Genomic DNA, 22,184 nt, shown 5'->3' on the forward strand with positions numbered 1-22,184 from the left:
TTTTTTTGGTACTGGCCTGAAGAACTAATCGACCCGCCCTACGTGCGTGTTTATTTCGCGTTTTTTTATGACAAAAATAATATTTAAAAACATGTCTACACAAACAATGAAATTATTAGAATTACAACCGTTAGAAAATTTGTAATTTTATATCGCCATATTTTTAATTAAAACATATTCTTTTCTCTTGCTTCGTCCGCCATTGCTAGCATAAAAAATCTCCGGTTGGGCCGCAATGCATTATGGGATATTCTGGGCCGGCCGGGAAGGATCTATCTGACCAGTCCTTCAATTCGGGCCAAAGGAAGGACACATTTGTTGGCCGCATCAAAGGAGTCTTCAGTTTTGGACGGCCTTCGTCGTGGCGCTGTGACATATGTGGCTGACAAATTCGGCCTCTGGAGGACCCGGCCTGCCGTTTTGGACACAGCCTAASATAACTTTTAACCAGTAGCCCAATAATATTTTTGTCAGTCTACCTGTTCTCAAGACCACTGGCCTCTGAACTGCCTGTTTGTAGTTGTCAAATATCATGACATATTTTTGTTCCCCAATCCCTTAACCTCCCTAACAAGTTCTTGAACAGAGACACTAAACTAGCCAACTCACCTCTGCCACCATGTCATTCATCCTAAATTAAATGGTAAATATTCTACACCAACGCTTAGCCATTTTCACCTTGTTACAAGGGACAGCTGAGAGGAATAGGGAAGTGTAGCATCTTGCCCAGAAACGCATTGGCAGACTTGAAATACAGACGATTAAACACCCGATGCTCTAACTGGAAGATGATTTCTCTATCAGTAAGCCTCGAGAAAGATGTTCTCTGCTTTCTTCTTCTTCAGCTATCAGGCCATCCGTAACAGACCTTTGGTTACTTGACCAGAAGTAAACTTTCCATGTCCAGTAAGCCTGACCATGACCAGACAAAAAAAAAATTACTTCCCTGTCCTGATTTTCAAAATCTTCAAATACAATCTTGGTAGGAAAAAGGTGTGGTTGTGTTTGTTACAGGATCATTAGCTGGGTCAACCAAGAAAAGTAGTACACTTTAATCCTCCAACTACCCTTGGGTCAAAAAGACCCACAAGGCCCCATTTTTAAAACGAGGACTCGTAGGTTGTTTTGACCTTAGGGCAACAGAAATGTTAAGAACACTAGTAAAGGAGACCACTGACAGATGTAAATTAAGTTATAATATCTTAACATAAAAGCTAAAACAAAACTATTTAGAAAATGCAATCTCAATAAAATGCAATGAAGCCTTTGACCCCTCAGTTGTAGCAGTATGACAACTACATATCACTGATGATTGAGGATATTAAAACTATGAGAACTGAAGTTTACTGTCTGAACAGGAAAACCTGGAGAATATAGATGTCAGGGGGACATTTCCTGCTACACTGACAAAAAGAGAAAAAAATGAAGGCCAACTATTCAACTCACATTATCTGCACCAGGGGCATGAGAGAGGTCGACTATTCACATTACATCACTCTAACATTCCAGGAACAATATCAATACACCAGCATTACTTACATCCTGAGACAGTTTAAAGAATGGGTTTMCATTTTAAAAGTTTTGCAATCATTATTAGGATAATTCAAACTGTACAAAGTGATCTGACCAAACAATCATTGTCTAGAGAGACAACAAAATCCACCACAAAATAAAAGCAGATTTTGCTCTTACAGTCATGAAGTTACATCATTAAGTTTAGTTCACATCAAAAAGTCTTTTTTAAAATAAGAAAATATACAATTTATCACCAGGATGAAATACCTGAAATATTTAGAACACAACCTGTAGGTTAAGATCAACATGATACAAATGTAAGCTCCTTTCCCTCTTCAAAACCTTTTATATCACAGCTAGATCACAGAAAATTTGGAAAACCCTCTTTAGTGTGAAGGTAATCAAGACACTGATACATTCTCAGTACTCCCCTAATATGTTGTGGCCCAGAGATGCTTTGTAGCACACTCACAAAGCTCTAGCCATCAACAGCACACTCCTACAATTATACTACCTGTTTGGCCAGTTGTGGGATTGTTAAAAAAAACTCTGGGGTTGAAGCATTGAATGTCCAAGTCTAACCTTGCTGGTTTCAGCCTGTCRAAGAGGAAATATCATTCAGTAGAATGTAAAGATGTACTTAAGGGGTTTTCTGTGCAGAACCTCAACTACAGTATGCCCACCCTTGTTCTTTCCTTGTCCTGTAAGCCTGACCCGAAATGGAATATGAGCTTTATAATTTGTGTCCAATAAAACTGAGCATGGGACAACATATATTGGCACATAAGGAGCAAGAATGAATCATTAAAGTCGTTGGTTAAGTGCATGTGAAGTGTAGACATGACTGCAGTGTAGACGAGACGATACGCCAACTTGGCCACGCCAATACGGACCGACACCTCATAGATGCTTCCACAACTGCAACTATGTTCCACCAAACTCCAGCTATGACTCCAATATGCTGCCACTACAATAATAAAYGGCCACCATCTGCCTAAAGACAATGTGTGAGCTTAAAACCCTCCACTACCTATTACACGGAACAAGGAGGCTGGTGCATTTTTATGTGTCTCTAAAAACCTCACCAAAGTCTTAGAAGACCATTTACAGTTTATTTTGTATGTCGTTTGGGGTCGTCCTCCAGTGTGAGGGAGGCCTAACACTGCATTCTTTACAAAAAGTGGAACTACTCTGGCTGAGTACTAATCCAGACCAGATGACAAGATTACGGAGCCCGCGAGGGGACATGGAGGGATTTTTTTCTTTTGCGTTCCCACACAATACTTTTGCAATATTYTGCAATACATTTGCGTTACCTCGCAATACTTTTTGYRTTACYTTGAAAACGTTTGYATTCCCTCGCAATATTGTTTTGMATACCAAMACAAAAGTTTGTTTTGTATGAACTGAATTAATTCAGACTTTTATTTGAAATATCCAGTTACCAAAAYAGAATATGTCGCCATAAGTTTGTGAAATTGACATTGATATTGCGTGGCTGCACCGTGTTAAAATATTGTACTTCCATGCGTGGCTGTGTGATATATTCATTCCGAAGCTGAATTAAAGTAGTTGGCTAACTCGCTAATGGTGAGCATGTGAGTTTGTTAATAAACCAGCAGGCACAACAGTGATAAACGACTTTTGCGGGGGAATGCAAAAGGTATTGCGAGGTAACGCATTACTATTGCGTGAGAACGCAAATGAAAAAAAAAAATCTCCCATGTCCCCTCACGGGCTCCGTACACGATAGATTTTATATTGTACATACATTTGCATTTATTGAAAATCTATAGCTACTGTATCTATACATTATTTTACAACAAGGCCAAAGATTGTTACATTTTATTAATATTTTAGAAAATAATCTTTACTTGTGAATAATGGTCATAAAATATATCCTTTAAACTTTGGTTCGTAAAAAGGTTTTGAGACAAAAATGCAACTCAAATATCTTTGACAATCATTTATTTGAGTGCTAGAGATGTTTTTTTTTTTTTTGCATATTTCTATAAAACATACTCAGGGGCATGGAACTCAAGAAAACACTTGTGAGAAAAAAAAGTGAAAAGATGGGATCATTTGTTTTCAAGACTTGGTTTACTTGCATGCAAACAAAAACTGTGAGTTTACATAGAAGACAGAGGCAAATGAACTCTCATTTTGTTTCTGTAAAATAAGTTTTGGTAAGATTTAAGATGTTGGTACAGAAATGCAGTGAACTGGCCCGGCCTTGGTTCGTAGATGTTGTGACATATTCAGAGGATAACATTTACAGAAGGAAGTGTTTAAATGTACTTCARAGACAAAGCTTTGCATGAAATGACWCATTGCAAATAAAGTTTTCCAGACAATTTATCAGTATGTCTGTTTGGTAAATTGTGGCTTTGGTGAATCATAAAAATAAATAGTTCTGTGCGTTTTTGTAGTTCAGCACAATTTTGTAATCTTAGTTGCAGACTTGCACACTTTTCAAGCATGGTTTATGATTTGTGAGCAGGCGCCAAATTGCATTAGATTGCAATTCTGCCCACAAATGTCGAATTTATCAAATTTATAGATACTGTAATTCTTGATGGGGTGGGGACAAAAACTTTCCACCAAAAAATAAAAAGAAAAAAAAAAAGAAAAAAAGAAAAAAGAAAAAACTGAAGGGGGAAAACAAAAGAAAGGATGAGGTTCTGGGTTTGCTGTTGCTGCTTCACATGATTGTGATTATTTATTTGACTTACAGTCATGGAGGGAAAAATAAGTATATTGTATTTTAGTTCAAGTATTTTATGTCAGTGATATAATGAAAGAGATGTTTCGCTTTCCTAGATTATAAAATTATTTCAATCTAACCTGAAGTGCAAATCACATAATASATTCCACCATGTTATTATTTATTCAGCAAAACGGTTAGGACAGTTGCCAATYTTCCAAGGAGTGTGTGTTCAAGAAAATTCATCCCAAGGTCAGGTGCCAAGCAAAGCTGCACCTGAATGATTTCTGCAACAATGTCTTTTGGACAGATCATTTTAATTCTTGGCTAAAAGCCATAAAGAATCATGTTTAATTTTTTTGGCCAATATTRCCCAAACTTAGACAGGACTTGGGCACCTTACGCTCATTGAATCAATTATTAATTCGTTTGTTCCAAAACAGCAGTATGGCTAAAAAACAAACAAACAAAAMAAAMAAAAACAAGGTGTTACGACAATCAAATTAAAGTCCAGACTATTTAAAATGCTGTGCTGGGACCTTAAGAGAGCTGTGCAGAAACAAACATCTGCAAACATCAATGAACTAAAGCAATGTTATAAAGAAGAGTGGGACAAAATTTCATCACAAGAATATGAGACTAATAAAGTCATACAGAAAACATCATGGTGGCGACTTAGTTTGTCGTATCCTTTTTAACATATTTTTGTTTAATAAATATTGAAATGATGGAATCTGTTGTGTGTTTTTGYACACTTGAGGTTAGATTTGACTGATCAGATAATATTTAATGAGTCCGCTATGTAAAACTCTTTGAATTGAAAGATAATTATACTTTAGTTTCACTTATACGCTATGGGACGATGTAAACATGACTCATCCATCCTTTATCCATCCAGGTATTATCCACTTCATCCCATACATATTGTACATATTAACACAGAACTATAATACTTGTTCTGACTGCTAATAATTTAGCATTACATTTCTAATGGTAATATGAGTTTAGTTATTTCAGGATTGTAAGAAAAGAAGCAAAAGCAAGTTGAAGGTGATGGTTCAAATGAAGGGAAAAGTCAGTGTGCCTTCATGCAATTTGTGTCTGATTGTGAAATGTTATTTACCATGGCCAGGAGACACTATAGCAGGAAACCACATTCAGCAGGAAGAAAACAGGTTATTATGTCAGTATAAATGAGGCTGTAGTAACTTAGACTTGATACAGTAAAAGAAAATATGACTCATCAATGTAGTATTGAATCTGAAGTGACATACTGTACTATATGAAGGCACCTTCAGGGTGTTTCTCTAACTGGAATTATTTAATGTGAATGCTGGTGGGACATACCTTGGGTCATTCCACTCCCCACGTTTTCGTTGGGGCTAAAACCGTTCTGGGTGGTCTGCGTCCCCAGATCAACCATCTGATGGAGGCGGAGCTTGCGGCAATAGATTGAYGCTGCTTCCGGCTCTAAAGCGATGATCAGCTGCTCTGGGTTTTCACGAGACACCAGACCGGACTGCAGAGGGACGGATGAGACAACACGACCCACAAGATTAAATAATTCCTTAATCTGTGCTCGAACATCAGCCAAAGCTGGACTTTTTAAAAACACTTTGAGCCTCTGTCTGCCTCTCTTATACCAATAACCTTCCTCTCTCCTACAGTTTGTTTGGTTTCTGCTTGTTTTCGTTTTAACCTTTCTGCCGGTTGACTGATTTACACAGTTTAGGCAGAAAACCTGCACAATCAGACCACCAGTGAGCCACTAAGCACAATGTATGAGATCCATCACAGCAACACAGAGTTTGTAACTTTACAAGCTAACCCTGGAAGTTGGCGACAGCTGATGAGAGCTGAATATGAGCAGGTGTAGCAGTGGAATTGTCTGGGTGCAGACTTTTGTTCATGTGAAAATAAAACAGGACAAATCTCAGACAATATTACAACAAAGGATTAAAGAGCAAAACTTTACTGGGTTATTTTGGAACAACAAAATTTGAAAGAAAAAAAAAGTACCTGCTATAAATGACATTTCTTCAAATAAAGCCTTTATCGTATCTAAGCATTACTGCAGCTCTTTGTGTAAATGCTGAGTCAGCATTCAAACCATAGACAGTTGTTTATGGTTTCATCTCTACATTGTTTGGACTGCTACTCTTTTAGGACACATTCAGCTGTTTTAACCATTTAGCTAAGTTTTCAGCTAACCGTGTAACATTATGGCTACGATCTTTAGCTGTTGTAAATGTTTCTCACATTTTCTCCAACTGAAATAAATTCTGAACTCTTCGAATTCTTGTAAAACTTTGTGTGCTTWTTGAAATCTACATTAGTTTACCATACTTGCTTCATTCAAACTTTTAGCTACTGTTTTGCTAATTTCAGCTTTTAAATACTACTTTGCTGATTTTAGATTATGTATAATATGCCTAGTTTTAGCTTGTTAAAACTAGGCATCTGACTACTCTGGTTAATAATTTATGCTAAGCTAGAGAAGGGGGGATGTTTTCCTTCCACACATGCTTGTTAATTTTTGTTATTTAGCTATTTCTCATTCTTTTAGGTTTTAGCTACTGTTTTACTAACTTCAGCTTTTATGTTTTGTTTTGCAGGTTTTATCTTTTAGTTACTATTTTGCTAATTTCAACTTTCACCTGTTGTTTTGCTGATTTTAGCCTTAGATCATTTTAGTTTTACCAATTTAGGCTACATTCACACTGCAGGTAAAAATGGCCCAAATGTACTTTTTTCCAAATCAAATTTTTATTATGGCAGCCTGAGCGTCACAAATCTGTTTTATTTTTAATCTGATGAAGGACACTTTTGTGTGGAGTGCTAAATTTGATGATTTTGAAAGCAACCTCAGTCTAAACTGTCATACAACACTTTACCTTTACTCTTAATATGTTGCTCTAGTTTCAGATGTGCATCTGTGCCAGAGTAGACAGGAAGTGGGAAAGTCAAAAGTAAACATTAGACAAAACCAGCATGGCAAATGGTATTTTTGTCTGCTCCATTTGCACAGCGAGTTAAGAGTTGATACACATCCATATTTACCTCCTTACCACAGTCATTTGGCACTCAGTTCTTTTATAGAAAAATCTGTTTTTCTGGTTCCACATGCTTTTATTTTGATTGTTTCAGTTTTTCTTTCCCTACAAAATTTAGCTTGATTAGTAGTACATTTCTTAAAGATGCGGAGCAGCGAAGGGTGTGAAGGAGGGTAAAATAAAAGGGAGGATGCTGAAGGATGAGTCTAACACCTGCAGGACTGAGGGATGATTTAGATAGAGAAGATGAGTCGTTACTCGCTGTTCRTCCTCCCTCCCCCCTCTGTCCTCTGTGGACAGCCAATCAAATGACTCTCAGAGCTCGATGCTGAGTCACTGTAGCACTGTAGCTACCCCCCCACCCCCCGTTTTTGAACGTAATCACTTCCTCTCTCCATCTGCTCATCCCTCCATCCTTCCTGCAGCCCTCACTGCTTGTATCAGCTAAAACATCTCCCMCTTCGTGCAGCGATTCTGCTTCATCTTCTGCATCCCTCCTCTTCTCTTTCACAGCATCATCATAAGGCAGAGAGCAGGTTTGTCCCGAGCACGTCACATACAGCTCCTGTTACACAAACATYATTTCGACAATCCGAATGGAGTCCGTAAATGTAAAGTCCAAAGATGTTCTTTTTTTATTTTGATTTGGAGGACTGATGTTGATCTCTACATGTACGCAACAGGAAGTAATACAGGTCAAATCTGACTACTCTGGTTAATAATTTATGCTAAGCTAGAGAAGGTGGGGATGTTTTCCTTCCACACACGCTCATGTCCTGTGTTTCTCCTCTGCCCCTCCCTCGCCTCTCTCCTCTTTTACTACTGCAGACAGCCACACCCCAGTGACCACACACACTGATGCTCTGAACACTTAAACACATGGGTGCAAAAATCTCTATTACCATATACAGGGAGTCTAAATAACACTTGTGTCCAAGCAGTACATACAGTGAGTTGCTAATGCATTCATTACCACACTGCCCCATAATCTTTTTGTATTGTAGTTGTACAACCAGTCCTTTAATAATTATTCTACAAATATAGTTCAGATTAATGAGATTAAATAGAAGAAAACATTAGATTTAGATACTTAAAAACAAAAAAAAAAAGTGCTATGTATTCACAAGACAAAGTCAATRGAGGCTCTCTGGGTCATTCCAGGACATTTAACTTTTTCTCCTTTAAACAYAGGAGTTGCTACAAAGTTGTGTTTAGGGTCACTGGAAGCTGAACCCCTGTTCCAGTCTCAAACCTCTGAAAGACTCAAAYAAGCGAAGTTGGCTGAATGTTGCACAATCACAGCGTTCTCCTGGTGGTGTGAAGAGATAAATTGGATTATGAGTGAAGGATTTATGATTTTAACTCGCTGTGCCTCCCCCTTTTTCAGCTGACCAAACTCTCCCTCTGTRTCCTCCACCCCAGTCTGTAGGTGACTATATGCTGTATTTATGTATGCCAGGCGTGTAGGAGTCTTAACTGCTGTGCCACTGCAGCACCATTCGAGCACCCTTGTGCCAAAACAGTCCTTATTTTTTGATTTGCATTTCAAAAGAGGCGGGGCATGGGGCTGTGGCGTGTTACTTTCTCCACTCTTGCTGTTTCTCCATCATCAACAAACTTCATTCAATGTTCACGTCTTCTCATTGTCTTCTTCCTGTAGTCTTTTTGGCATTTGCCAAATAACCTCAATGGGCCTCAATGCACATCAAATAGGAAAAACAAGGAAAAACAAGTGGCGTATGCCATTTATCATAACTCCGGTTTTATTTGGCCTGTCATCACTACTTAAAAACTGGTGTTTTGACACAAATTGAAAGAGTCTCAGAGAAGGTGAATCTTTCTGGCTAGAGTGATTTAAATAGGTCATGTGACCAGGCTCCAAAGGGTTAATATATCCTCATAATTTTTTTAATACAGTCACCATATTTTGGTACAGAGGTATACCACGGTATCATCATACCACCCAAGCCCACCCACCTTATAGGCTGCTTCCCTCATGAACTGCTTTGCAGGCATCTTCCAGATAGCAGGAACCGTGATCACCCATCTCACATCRTTGTTGTCAAACTCACTGCCTGTCTGATCACTCAGCTCCTGTGGAACAGAGTTAAAAACAGAAAATGACAAATACACATGTACACCTATATTCTGAGAAGTTACTGTACTGTTCCTGATTGTTTCACTTATTTCTGATCAGTTGTATGTTTGCTTCACAAGACATATTGCCACCAAAAGTTAGACCTGCTCCTATTCACTAAGAKGCTTTCATTGTTTTAGGCTGATAAATACTTTGTTTACACTGAAGCCATGTGGATGGCTAAAGAAAAAAAAGTGTGTTGCATAGATAGGCATGTGTCACCTTTAATGCTTGCTCCTTGAAGAAAGCCAGTGCGTAWGCAAAGATGTCCAGAGCTTTCACTCGTTTTCCATTAGCTGCGTGGATGTCAGTGTCGATGGACAGATTCTGATGGCAAAGAGAGATAGTAAAAGTAAGAAGTGATGGAATAAAGAATAATTCATCCTAGTATTGAAAAATATCACAAGGAKGGGATCTAGTGAGACATTTTTGTGACCAATTCTGAGCTTCTGATGATGTTCTCAGGGCTAAAGGGTAAAAGCTTCAGGCTAACTCTGATTTGAGGCAAAGACAAAAACAAATGCAGCATTTACCCCTGAGTGTAGATAGGATGCCTAAAAACAAGATTCAGCAGATCAGCAGCTTCCTATTACTCTCAGCTTTAAGAGAGCTTAAAAATACTACACTAAAAACTAAAAAATCTGTCAGAAAAGATAAAAAAACTCCTCTAGTTGTGATGCTGGCTGTGACTAGCTTGTTTTGATCATCCGTGACAGGCAACGTGAATTGGATCGACTCAAAAAGTTAAGTTCTAGGTGAGTTCTAGATGTACAATCAGAACATTTTGAAAGTTTCACCAACAGTGGTTCACTAAATATATTGCTGACAGACAAAAAGTGCCGTCTTCAACTAGGGCTGCCACAAACGAATATTTTTATTGTCGACTAATCACAGATTTTTTTTTCGATTAGTCGACTAATCAGATCATACGTTAATTGAATATAAAACACACAGCTTATCGTGCAAGAATGCAGCTGCTGTTATATAACCAAGGTTAGATTTTAGCTATATGCTAACTAAAAATAACTGTCGTGGAAGGCAAGTTCTGCTCTGCAGATATTGCACAGGTTTCTCTTTCATTTTCTTAAAATGATCCCACACTTTTGAGCTCAGTTGCCGTGACGCCATGATACCAGAGCCTGTCTGTATAATGTTTTGTGACGTCCATGGCCTACCCCAGTTACCACTACTGAACATGTGTGTACAGGACAGAAAGGCAGATGTGGCAGTGGAAGGTGTCAAAGCATTTTGGAGAGAATATCATCGTGACCAGTCGACTAATCATGGCATCCSTATCTTAATAGTAAAATTTTAAGCAAATATCTTGCAAACTGGAYAGCACTCAGAATATGTGTTGGATACATTTTAATTTTTCCTAAATTTAGCTCAATGTGTGTRAAACTAATTGAATTAATGATATATTTATGTTTTTGAAGGTCAGTTGGCTGTGGCAAACAGATTGAATTGGGTTTGCTCCAAAAGTTAACCAGTTGTAGGTGTACATTCAATTATTATTTTGAGAGTTTCAATACAATATGTTCAGTGGATGAAGATATATTTGGCTAAAAGACAGATAGATTTGACTTGATAGATTTGAGTTTTGACTTCATATCCTATCATATCCATATCATAGCCTATCCTTCTGGTGGTTYATAAAATAATCATTCTCACACTTATACAGAAGCAAAACTATTAGAGCGCACCTTTTAATGACAAGATATGAACAGCACTGTGTGTATGCAGTGCATGTATGATTGTCAGAAAAGTCTATCACAAGGCAATAAATATAAAAAGTCGGCACTCTGCTGCAGTATCAGCTCAGCCTCATCCTGCAGCAACACAACATATCCCACCAGCCAAGGAGAGACAGTCACTGCGCAGTCAGACTGCTGCTGCTAGCAAGACGAATTACCCACAGAGCTGACAAACGTTTATTGATCATGCAGCACAGGAATTCAATATATCTGTATTCTCACTGCAGTGGTGTGAAGCTTCATTTTGAATTTTTCCAGATAGAGCCAGTGTTTGGACTCGCTGGGGTCCAAATCATGGTAGAAATCCCGAGCAGCGTAGCCGAAGCTGTGGAACTTCCTGTCTGGAGTCAGGAGGATGGTGGTGGGAGTCTTTTGATTGGACACACCAGGGTCTCCACCTTCCCAACGCCTAGAAAGAGACAAGTCAGTTATCCATTAATGACCAGAAGATTGAAAATATTTGGGTTTTTAAATTCATCAACATCAACCAACCAAACATCATTTGAATATAAGCTCAACAATTCTTTCTAAAGGGAAGTCCTAGTTTTGTCGACTTGGAGATGGCATACCACTGTGTTTTTTGAGGTACACTGTGGWGGGTGTTTCGTGAGTRTAGRATTGTGGGTCCATTGTTATGGGMCATTTAGTCTTAATAAAAAAGTGAAAGAGTTTGGTTTGCATTGCYGGCAGTARATAAAACCTTTTCAGGAGGGGAGTTGGACTAAGTCAGGTAAGGATGTCTCCCTRTGGAGGTGCTTCAGGCATGTCTGACTGGAAGGAGATTCCGAGGAAGGCCCAAGGCATGCTGGAGAGACTATATCTCTCATCTGGCCCGGGAACRCCTTGGAATCCTTCCAGAACAGCTGGAAGAGATGGCAGTGGAAAGAGAGGTCTGGACCTYCGACTCTGGATAAAGCAAAATATAATGGATGGAAGCCTTAGTTCACATCAGTTACGTAACTCTGTGAAAAGTTATGCGGACWGTGTCCTTCAGTTAAATGTCCTTCTGGAGTATTTTGGGATGACTTGAGGTCAGTTATTATGRGTCTCCTTTGTGGGAGAAGCCTGTCATGGGACTGTAAAGGTTAATTCATAAGGAGCACCTGACGTGACAAAGATCTAATTTAACAGATTGTAACAAAATGCTTCTAAAATAAACAGGACATAAATGGGATCTTCATTTAAAATTCRAATGTTTCCATAGATGTTTTGTTGGGAATTTGTGTTTTTAATGATACTTTTTTTGTAATGTTGAGATCAATATCAACTATAGCCTCTGATTTGGCTGGTGTAGGTCTTGTATGTCTTGATGACTGTAGCCAGTGACACAATCAWTGTAAACATACCATTATCAGTGTGGTCATCATGTGTGGCAGGCCCCTGTGCCAATCAGTGCAGAAAAAAACAATCCTGAAATTACGCAGTTACATCCTCATGCCATGCCRGACCCTGATCTGCTTTTTATAGCCTGAATCTTATTACTGTTCAGTATGCTGGGAAATGCTTCACTGAAATCTGATCAAGACCTTAGGGATTTCAACGGTGAGCTGCTTTGAAAGCTGCATGCATCCGATCTAGTGCCTTAGCTCCTCTGGCTGGAAAGTGGGTAAACTAATAGTATGTTGACTGAAGAGTTTAAACTTTTAGTATAATTTGCTTTTATTTGTACAAACAGTTTGACGAAGGYTTGGTGTAAGTGCTGTTAGTCCTGGTAAAAATGTTCGCCATCACCATGGAGGTAGTGAAAACTTGTGGCCAGTTGATAAACAGTGAGATGTAACAAATTAAGACTGTTACACAGCTGGACTCCAAATTACTGATGTACACACAAAGTCCACCAACTTACTTTAACTTTACAAAAACCTGCTTTCTTGTCTACATGGAAGAACATAAACTGTACATCTGTWGAGTAAAATCAGAGACGTTGCAATGGGATGTTTCAGTCAAAATAAAAACACTCATCTTGTGCTGTATGTGCAGATTCAACTATAAAAGTTCTTAAAATCCAAGAAAAAAAAGTTATGTAGAAAGAGAAATATTATAGCTAGCTTATGAGGGTTAACCTTTTCTTCTTGTTCTTTTGTCCTCTTCCTAAAGGCCTGTCACACTAGACAACTTATGCCTGTTACGACTGCTGTCGTATTTTGTTTTGTGTGTGTGTGTGCGTGCGTGCGTGTTTTGGGATTATTTTGTATGCAAATTAGTTTCCAGGTGCCGTCCATGAATGGAAGATTGAGACCAGGAGCTGAACAAGGATTGGCTACCTATTGATGAGGAAAMGGCATAGAGATGAGCTGAGGGGTGATGACGAAACAGTTTCCCAGTGGCTCCTTTTTTAGTTTTTCTATTTGTTGAATGGTGCAGTGTTTGGGAATTTYTCCCCCTTTTGTTATGTCCTGGTTGCTCCCAGACAAGGCATAACATGCCAACTTATGAAACATTTTTTACTTCTAAATTGCTAATAAAAGTTATATATTTGATCAATTTGTTTGAATTACATTATGTACACACCGAAATGAATGAATTTATTAAAAAAAAAGCTTCCTGTTGATTTTTTCAATTCCATCTTCAACGTAGGCATCTTTAAAATGTTCATAAATTGGCATAAGTTGTCTAGTGTGACAGGGCCTTTAGATAGACACAGAGGCAGAAAAAACGCAGTTCACACTGGCAGTGTGAAGGCAGTGTTTCCCCGACCATTATATGAAGGGGGGGCAYACCCCCCAAGAATTTCAMAGCAGGTAGTCRTTTTAATTTAAATAACGCCAGATCATTCGAACAGATGAAAATGTGGTTCATATTCTGCGTCATGCAAAGTCGTGTGCCAGTCTTTTTCTTTTTTGGCATTAACCAACCCACCACCCCACCCCACCATCATGTGGCCATGTTTGGTGCAGCCAGGTTTAAAAAATCATGGTTTATTTTTGTGTGCATTCTGGCTGTGCATGTTATTGTCCTATCCAGGTGTCAAACTAGAGTTTTAGAGCTCACACAAACAATTCTGTGAGAATACTGAGAAAATGTTGCACAATTTTTTCTGTGTTTAAATGGCAATAAGACTCTCTCTCAAAATGCCATTTGCAAACTAGTTTTCAACAGCCGTAGCCCAAATGAGATGTTGRCTTTAATAGTTAATTGTTGAACACATAAACTGGTCTAGAGCAGAAAAAGACTAGAAAAACTGCTCCATTGTTGTTGTGGTTTCTATGGTAAAAAGTGAAACGGGACTTGAACACAGTTGGCTGCTACAACCTTATTTCTAAGGGTGTATTCAGACCAGGAAAGTCCTTTGGTACGCTTGTTTGGTCCGGACCAAAAGTGGACTTTATTTTTTTCGTTTGTTGCAGTTTGCATTCACATTGTGCTTTTCTGCAAACAAACTATAACTTGTAAACAAAGCCACGAGGCTGACGATCATTGCTCCCACTCGACAGAAAGGACGGGGGTGCGGGACTGAGCACACAGACCCAGAAAAAAACATGGAAGTCCTGCATGCTGCGGTTCTGATGTGCATATTTATGCTGTTAGTACAACTGCAATACCATTTAAAATATCAAAACCAGATTATTTAATTAATTTAATGGTGGTTTCGTGATGAAATTCTAATTTTGGAGCAACGTCAGTAAATGTGTCCCGCAACCCAAAGGAGACGAGGTGCTCTGCGTGTTCTGACCCACTTCATGCAGCCAGCAGAGCTGCTAACAGAGACGACGAAACAGGTATGATTTCAGTTTATTTAGCTCAGCAATATAAAACATGTGCCTGTGAGGCTCATGTTTTATGCAATTGGTTCGGTTCAAGTCCAGTCTGTATTCACACCAGAAGTGAACTGAAGTGAACCACACCAGAGTTCTTTTGGAAGCGGACTGAGACCGCCTAAAAAAGCGGGTCTCGGTCCGGTTGTTTGATCTGCACCAGAGTTCACACGAGTGTATTCACACCTGCACAAAAGGTCCGGACCAACGCTGGAAACGAACTCTGGTTCGTTTAAAGCGGACCATATGTGTCAGCTGTGAATATGACCTAAAGTTCAATATTTCAATACCACATGGATCCAACAAAAAGTGACTTTTAAAAAATGTCCAATTGGAAAAATNCAGTAAATGTGTCCCGCAACCCAAAGGAGACGAGGTGCTCTGCGTGTTCTGACCCACTTCATGCTGCCAGCAGAGCTGCTAACAGGAGACGACGAAACAGGTATGATTTCAGTTTATTTAGCTCAGCAATGGTGGCCTGTGAGGCTCACGTTTTATGCAATTGGTTCGGTTCAAGTCCGGTCTGTATTCACACCAGAAGTGAACTGAAGTGAACCACACCAGAGTTCGTTTGGAAGCAGACCGAGACCACCTCAAAAAGCGGGTCTCGGTCCGGTTGTTTGATCTGCACCAGAGTTCACATGAGTGTATTCACACCTGCACAAAAGGTCCGGGCCAACGCTGGAAACGAACTCTGGTCCGTTTAAAGCGGAGCAAATGTGTCAGCTGTGAATATGACCTAAAGTTCAATATTTCAATACCACATGGATCCAACAAAAAGTGACTTTTAAAAAATGTCCAATTGGAAAAATGTTTTTTTGTTTGTTTTTTTAAACCTTTTGGGGTTTTTTTTCTAACAAAACTCAATTTGTTTATAATAGAAGGTGTAAAACACGGCCAAACATTCAACGAGACAAGCATTTCTCTCCTCCTTTATGACCTAAACACTCAGCATTAGTTTACAAATCCATGGCAATGACTAGTTAATTGCTGTTCTTTGCAGAGCTCGATAAACCAATTAAAATCAGGAAATTGCTGTTTCAAGTCACAATGTCACATAACTCAGTAGAGCAGGTGATCMGATCGTATGAACACAGGCTGTGTTGCTTTTCCAGCAATGGATAGGTAATTTATAATATGTTAAACAGCTGACATGAATGACSTTTTCTGTTTAAACATATTTCTGCTTCAACAAATATTGAATATATTCTATACCATCATCAGAATCTTTTTCTGTAAACATTAGTCAGCAGTGTGATATTGTGCTGAYGTGGACTCAGCATCCCACCTCCCCCCAACTCTTCCCCCTGGTGAATGTCTGCATTGCAGTGTTGGCTCACCTCATGGTGTGAATGCACTCGGGCTCCTTCGTGAAGGCGTAGGCATAACCGCTGGATGTGGTGCCGAAGTCGATGGCGACCACTACCACAAAGGATGGTCCTGACTGCACCTGGTCTGTGTCATTCTGCTGCAGGCAGAGGAGAAACAGCAGTCACACACCGGGCTTTAACTGAATCAGCTCCAGCAGCATGCAGGAAGTAAAAAAACATGTTTTATTGYATTAAGAAAGAAATATCAGGGGATGGGATCTTTATATTAAACAATTTTAGGGTCAGGATGGAGAAGATAATACTTAGGCAAACACTCATTTTTTTTAGTTTTATGTTTAAAACAAGTTTTAGTTTTAAATCTAAGGTTTTTGTGTTGGTTCATTACCTACAACCAAAATGGAAATCTACATAAGTTTCAAGAAATTCTGCAATAAAATAATACATCCCAAAGAACTTTTGTAACCCACTGTGTGACTCTGGAAACTATTTGGAAAAATGTATTAATTATTTTGTCAAAAGGTAAACAGAKTGAGAGAACTGTATTAGTCCATATCAACACACTCAATAAAAATAACAATTTTTACTAATAAAGTACAGCCATCAGCAGGATTACTCCACTGTTACTTWACTCTATCAGGCTATATGTGACTGATCTGCAGTAATATTTAGGGATTTTCAGTGTTGCATTTTCACTCATCAATCCCTTTCTGTAGTAATATTGTTGCTACTCTGTTGATTATGTTTCACAGGAAGAGTCACTTAAAAATATATATACATTACAAATGTATTTTATTTTTTTCCTCCCATTAAATTCAAAACAAAGCTGTACTTTAAGCAGTCTGAAGGATGATCACAGATTTATGAAATTATTTTCAACCAGTTTAAACTTGACTTTGCCTTCAATGTCAAAACAATTACTTTTAAACGTGGGGCTAATATTATCTCTCATTCATTAGAATCAGAAGTATTGAAATGTGTTTACGTAGCATATTTACCTGGATGTGTGTGGGAGACAAAGGAGTGATTCCTGGGTCACCTAAACTCTTTGCTGGAGAAGGATTTGCCATTGCATCTGTAGAAGAAAAACATGTTTGAAAGTTAATTCAGTTAAGTTAATACATAAAATTATACAGTATACATTTTTTCACAACTGTATTGTGCTAAAATAACCATGTGGTAATGGTGTGAAGGTTTAAATAGTGTTCAAATAAGGGGTGYGAATATCTAGGCACCTCATGATTCAATACAATCATAATTCAGAGAGATACCATGCAAACATAAAACAATTCTAAATTCATTTTAAATAGCTTTTATCATTATTAGGGACAGATTTCCTTAATATTGGGAGATTGGAGGATGACTGTTTAGATAAAATTGTTGGAAAAAATTGACTTCTCATCTACCTCAACAAGGGTCTGAAAATCAGCCGTAGTACCCTTTTGTTCTGCTGTGAGTACTACCAGTTAAAACAAGTCCAGTTAAAACAAGTTTGTATTGTAAAAGGGTATTGTTCAATGTTTTTCAGTAAAATAAGATTGGAACATTGAAGGTTTATTTTGACCTTATAACACTGTGTCAGTTATTTGAAAAAAYTGATATTTACCAAAATCGGAATCGACAGGTCAGACTTTTTAAAGATCAGCGAACTGCCAGAAAACTACAATYGGAAATTGTGATCCTTGAATTCCAAAAAGCAGTTCCTAGTAAGCATATTTTCTGCTAGGTCAAATTTTAGAAATGATTGAAATAAGGTGTATATTTACCACTTTTACCCTGGTTGTATATTTMGTGCTTATTGGCTAACAGGTACAAGCTTTAGGCGTGTCCCTGGAGAACAGCTGAACTTTCAGAGGCCTTCAGTCATGTTGTAATAATTCCCTTCTGGGAGATTTGAGTTTTGCAGCAGTTTTTACACAGCTCTGATCAATAATGTAGGCACAGCTGGAATCAGAGTTGGGTATAAATATCAACTCATCATTGCAATGCAATTGTGTTTTTTCCAATTCAACAATGATTCAAATGTGATACCCTGTCCAGTTGGTCATGTTTATCTTTGCACTCCATATTTAGAACAAGTATTATTATGCTACTGCTTTATTTGTAAGTATTTTATTTCTCAAAAAAAGTTAATGTATWCCATTTATGTTTATGGGCAAGAAAAAATGTCTAAAATTTATAAATCAGGGACTTAAATGATTTTTTGTGTACTTATTCTTCTTATGAAATTGATATTTGAAGCATTTAAAGAAATACTGAATCAAATCGAAATCAAACTGAATTGTGAGTTTGTTAACAGAACCCAGCCCTAGTAAAGAGTTTTTAAAAACAATTTCAAGTGAGTAGAGCTGGTAATTAAACTCAAGTTACTAACCAGAGGTCACTTTGTGTCTGCTCACACAAAGTGACCCAAAGCCAGTTAGTCAACACCAGATTACTCAGGAGGCTCAGTCCTGCCTCAAACTCTGTAAAACTCATAAGAAATAAAAGGCTGAGGAGTGGGAAAAAAGTGTTCTTTCAGTGCGGGGCAACAGAATGACAACATGCTCTCCATTCAAAGAGTAGAAAATGTCTGTTGCACCTGTCTTTAAAACACAATGACATTTCAATTGAATTGGAGATTGTCTCCCCATTTGCCACCATCATTTTCATTAGTCTGGCTTAATAGCCTTGACTGAAATTGTTCTTTGAACGCATACAATAATAATACTCCCTTGATGTATTGTAAGTGTCTGGCAGAATTGTCTCACAACGGGACATCATGTTATCCATCCTATTTTCCTGCCTCACTCACCCTTTTCTCTAGTCCACCCCTACAGAGCGGATGAGTGGTCTGAAGACCCGTAATACACTTTGCTGAGCAATTACGGTGCAGAATTACAGACCACCTGTGGCTAGACTCCATCTAGCTGCCATCCAGCTCGTCTCTCTGTGGCCCCTAAAGCCCACTCCCAAAATCACCTTTACAACCTGAACTTTTTATTTTTTTCACAACGGTTATAAAAAAAATCTAATCACRATTAAACATAATCTCGTAGTAAATATCTCAAACGTGGTATCACCAACTACACCAAACWAGACTATTAAAACTGCACATTCAGCCTTTAAATTCCTGAACAATCTGCAGAATAAATCAGGTTTACTGTGAGAGGTTTAATCCAAGATRTTAAACAAAATCTAAATATTTTGGTTTTCAGTAAAATCCTACTGTAAACTTAAATGCACTTTTGGGCAGTACCTGCATTGTCTGTTCTATATCTTTYTCCTTGTGTGTCCTCAAGACTTAAAGTCAGCTGCAAAATTGTTTTGATAGCATGTTTTACAGCCTGGTATACTCCATGGTAGGGTTGGGCAATATTGGTAAAAAAAWAWTAATCGTGATTAATTGTGGTATTTAGCTGATAACGATTAATTTGATGATTAATCCCCTGGAGTCCCTGGACACCCTTATGTCCWGGTCACATGACCAATTTAGTGGGAAAGATTTGCTCTTTGTAAAAATCTGTTCCAAATTGTGACATAACTACAGACCTTGATARATAAATTACAGAACTTTTTTWAAATGTTCGTCATATTTGAYGCRGAGAGGAGCACCGAGCGGACTCTGCCTTATGGTATTAATCGTATTAATCGTCAAGTGCCAAAAACATAATCGATTAATGTTTTTCTGACATATAATTGCACACGATATGATTATGCCCAACCCTACTCCATGGTACTTAACAAAATTACTTTGTTTTTATAAAATATAGACTGAATAAAAGCAAACAATATACTGCTCCTAATAAAAATTTGGAAAAATACACAAGAAATTAGGAAATGYATTCTGAACTTGTATTAACATGAAAAATAATGATAATATATTCAGTATATATATATTTTCCTCTCAGAGTTATGACATCCTGTTTGTTGTACTCTTCAAATANAATATATTCAGTATATATATATTTTCCTCTCAGAGTTATGACATCCTGTTTGTTGTACTCTTCAAATAATTACTTACCAAATCATTTTTACAACTGATTAAATGTTGACAACTGCAAAACATTTTGCCTCAATGTAGTGACAGAAAGTAACCTAAGGTGTACAACTCACAAAATTACAAGTTGCAGGGGCAGCTGTGGAAGAGTGGTTAGGGGAGTCGTCCTTGAACTGGTAGGTTACCGGTTCGATCCCCCATCCATCTGTCTCAGTTGTTGTGTCCTTGGGCAAGATRCTTCACCCCCAATGCCTCTGATGTGTGTCCCATCGGTGTATGAATGTGACTGGCACTGATTAGTCTCCASWGAYGACTGTACATGTTAGCTTTGTAGAGACCTAATACAGTGCTTTGTGAATGGAKAAATGAGGGYACAGATTGTAGTGTGAAGTGTTTTGAGTATCCTGGTTGGATAGAAAGGCGCCATATAAATAAAGTCCATTTACAAGTACAAATACCAAAGCTGCAAATTTTACTAAACTAGTTGCTCAGTCTTGCCACATGAATTTTGGACATGGTCACTAAATTTGTGCGACAGAGTTTCCCTCCACAGTGTCATCCCTGGATTCTCCACCCTGTTTCACTTTAAGTTTCTGGAAAATCAAGAGCACTAGATCTGTATTTTGGCACCTGCATGGGAGCTCTCCTATGAAGAAACATCCAGGGCTACTGCCTTGAATGTCCAGTTGATGGAAAATGATTTATTAATAAAACACTGATCCTAATCTGCTCATCTACATTTCAAACACTTACTCCAGTAAAGTAAATCAGAACCATGGGCGGCTGCAAAGGTGGGCACAAAGCGAGTGAATAATACAAGTTCTTGCAATATTTCAGTCTCTAATGCGTTTAGTTCAAAAAATCTTAGGATTCTTAAGTATACAATGTTTTAATCTCTGTAATAAACCAACACAGATAATGATAATAGCAGGCTGTTTGGTGAAGATTAACACAGACAGATACAAAGCGAAGCTCCCACTGATGCTTACAAAAGCAGAAGACGAGACTCATTAAATTCAGTTTGATGAAACAATACTGGACAAAAATAAAAAAAATCAGCTATCAAAGCGACGCATTCATGAGACTGGCCTCAGAATGARTTTGAGGAGAGAATGTCCTGTGTCTTCATCCAATCTGCAGTTCCATTCATTCATGGCAGGCAGAGAAAAGAGAGAGCCCCCCACCCCTCTTCCTGGCTCACTGCGTCCACTTGGCTGTCAGCCTACAGGCAGACAGAAACATCCAGACAACAGCTGCAGCCACTGCACACATGGACATAAAACATATGCTGGGCACAGACACACACAAACWGAGCTATGGGTTTGTGAGCGTTATCACACATTCTGTATCTCCAGAACAAAACTGCATTCAGCTTCTTTTATTAATCGTACCTTTTCCATTTTCTTCACTCCTCTTCTTTTTGGTGTGAGCGGAGACCCTGATCRTGTTAAATAAATGATGTCCGCCCCACTTTTTCCTTTGCAAAATGTCAAAACTGAAGCATACCCAAATTTTACAGTTAATTCAGCCATTTTGAAATGGGTTTCTGTAGAAGTAAAAAAATTATCTTAATAAAGGAGACATATCAGCATTTAAGTCCTTCATTTTCACATTTAAATCATTCATTTGGGGTCTATATAAAGTGAAACTGCACAYCTTTGGTCTGAATTCCTCATTATTGTAACTCCACAAGCCCCTCTTTCACCCCTTTTCTGAGGTTTGTCTCAGATCAACTCGCTTTGAGGCTGTCTCTTTAAATCCGAACGAGGAGCTTCACACCTAGGCCTGTCGCGATAGTCAATAAATCAATTAATTGCACGATAAATTTTTTTGAGGTCGGTAAAAAAAATGAGGACGATAAGTTTCATTTTCCTGCTTGTTTGTTTACTTCGTCTCTCTCCCTCTCTGTGCTCTGCTACACAGGAGCTCAGCTGACTCCTCCCCTCCTGTTTTTTTAGT

General features: G+C 38.3%; 1 protein-coding gene across 5 annotated transcripts in view; it reads right to left on the bottom strand.

Annotated features, from left to right (window-relative positions):
• The window catches only part of hspa12a (heat shock protein 12A), a 55,764-nt gene that overhangs the window by 14,813 nt on the left and 18,767 nt on the right, over positions 1 to 22,184 (bottom strand). For 2 of the 5 annotated variants that reach the window (XM_014002821.1, XM_014002803.1), the window contains exons 2-7: positions 17,245 to 17,321; positions 16,259 to 16,386; positions 11,386 to 11,572; positions 9,632 to 9,736; positions 9,250 to 9,366; positions 5,567 to 5,738 (exon numbers count right to left, since the gene is read on the bottom strand). In XM_014002821.1, coding sequence (XP_013858275.1) covers positions 5,567 to 5,738; positions 9,250 to 9,366; positions 9,632 to 9,736; positions 11,386 to 11,572; positions 16,259 to 16,386; positions 17,245 to 17,321 — 786 coding nt within the window. Of the gene's footprint in view, positions 1 to 5,342; positions 5,358 to 5,566; positions 5,739 to 9,249; positions 9,367 to 9,631; positions 9,737 to 11,385; positions 11,573 to 16,258; positions 16,387 to 17,244; positions 17,322 to 22,184 lie in introns of all 5 variants that reach the window. The other 3 variants (XM_014002796.1, XM_014002788.1, XM_014002812.1) reach the window with 3 other exon arrangements.

This window comes from Austrofundulus limnaeus, unplaced genomic scaffold, assembly GCF_001266775.1.
Source record: "Austrofundulus limnaeus strain Quisiro unplaced genomic scaffold, Austrofundulus_limnaeus-1.0 Scaffold0, whole genome shotgun sequence".
In the NCBI taxonomy this organism is placed as follows: domain Eukaryota; kingdom Metazoa; phylum Chordata; class Actinopteri; order Cyprinodontiformes; family Rivulidae; genus Austrofundulus; species Austrofundulus limnaeus.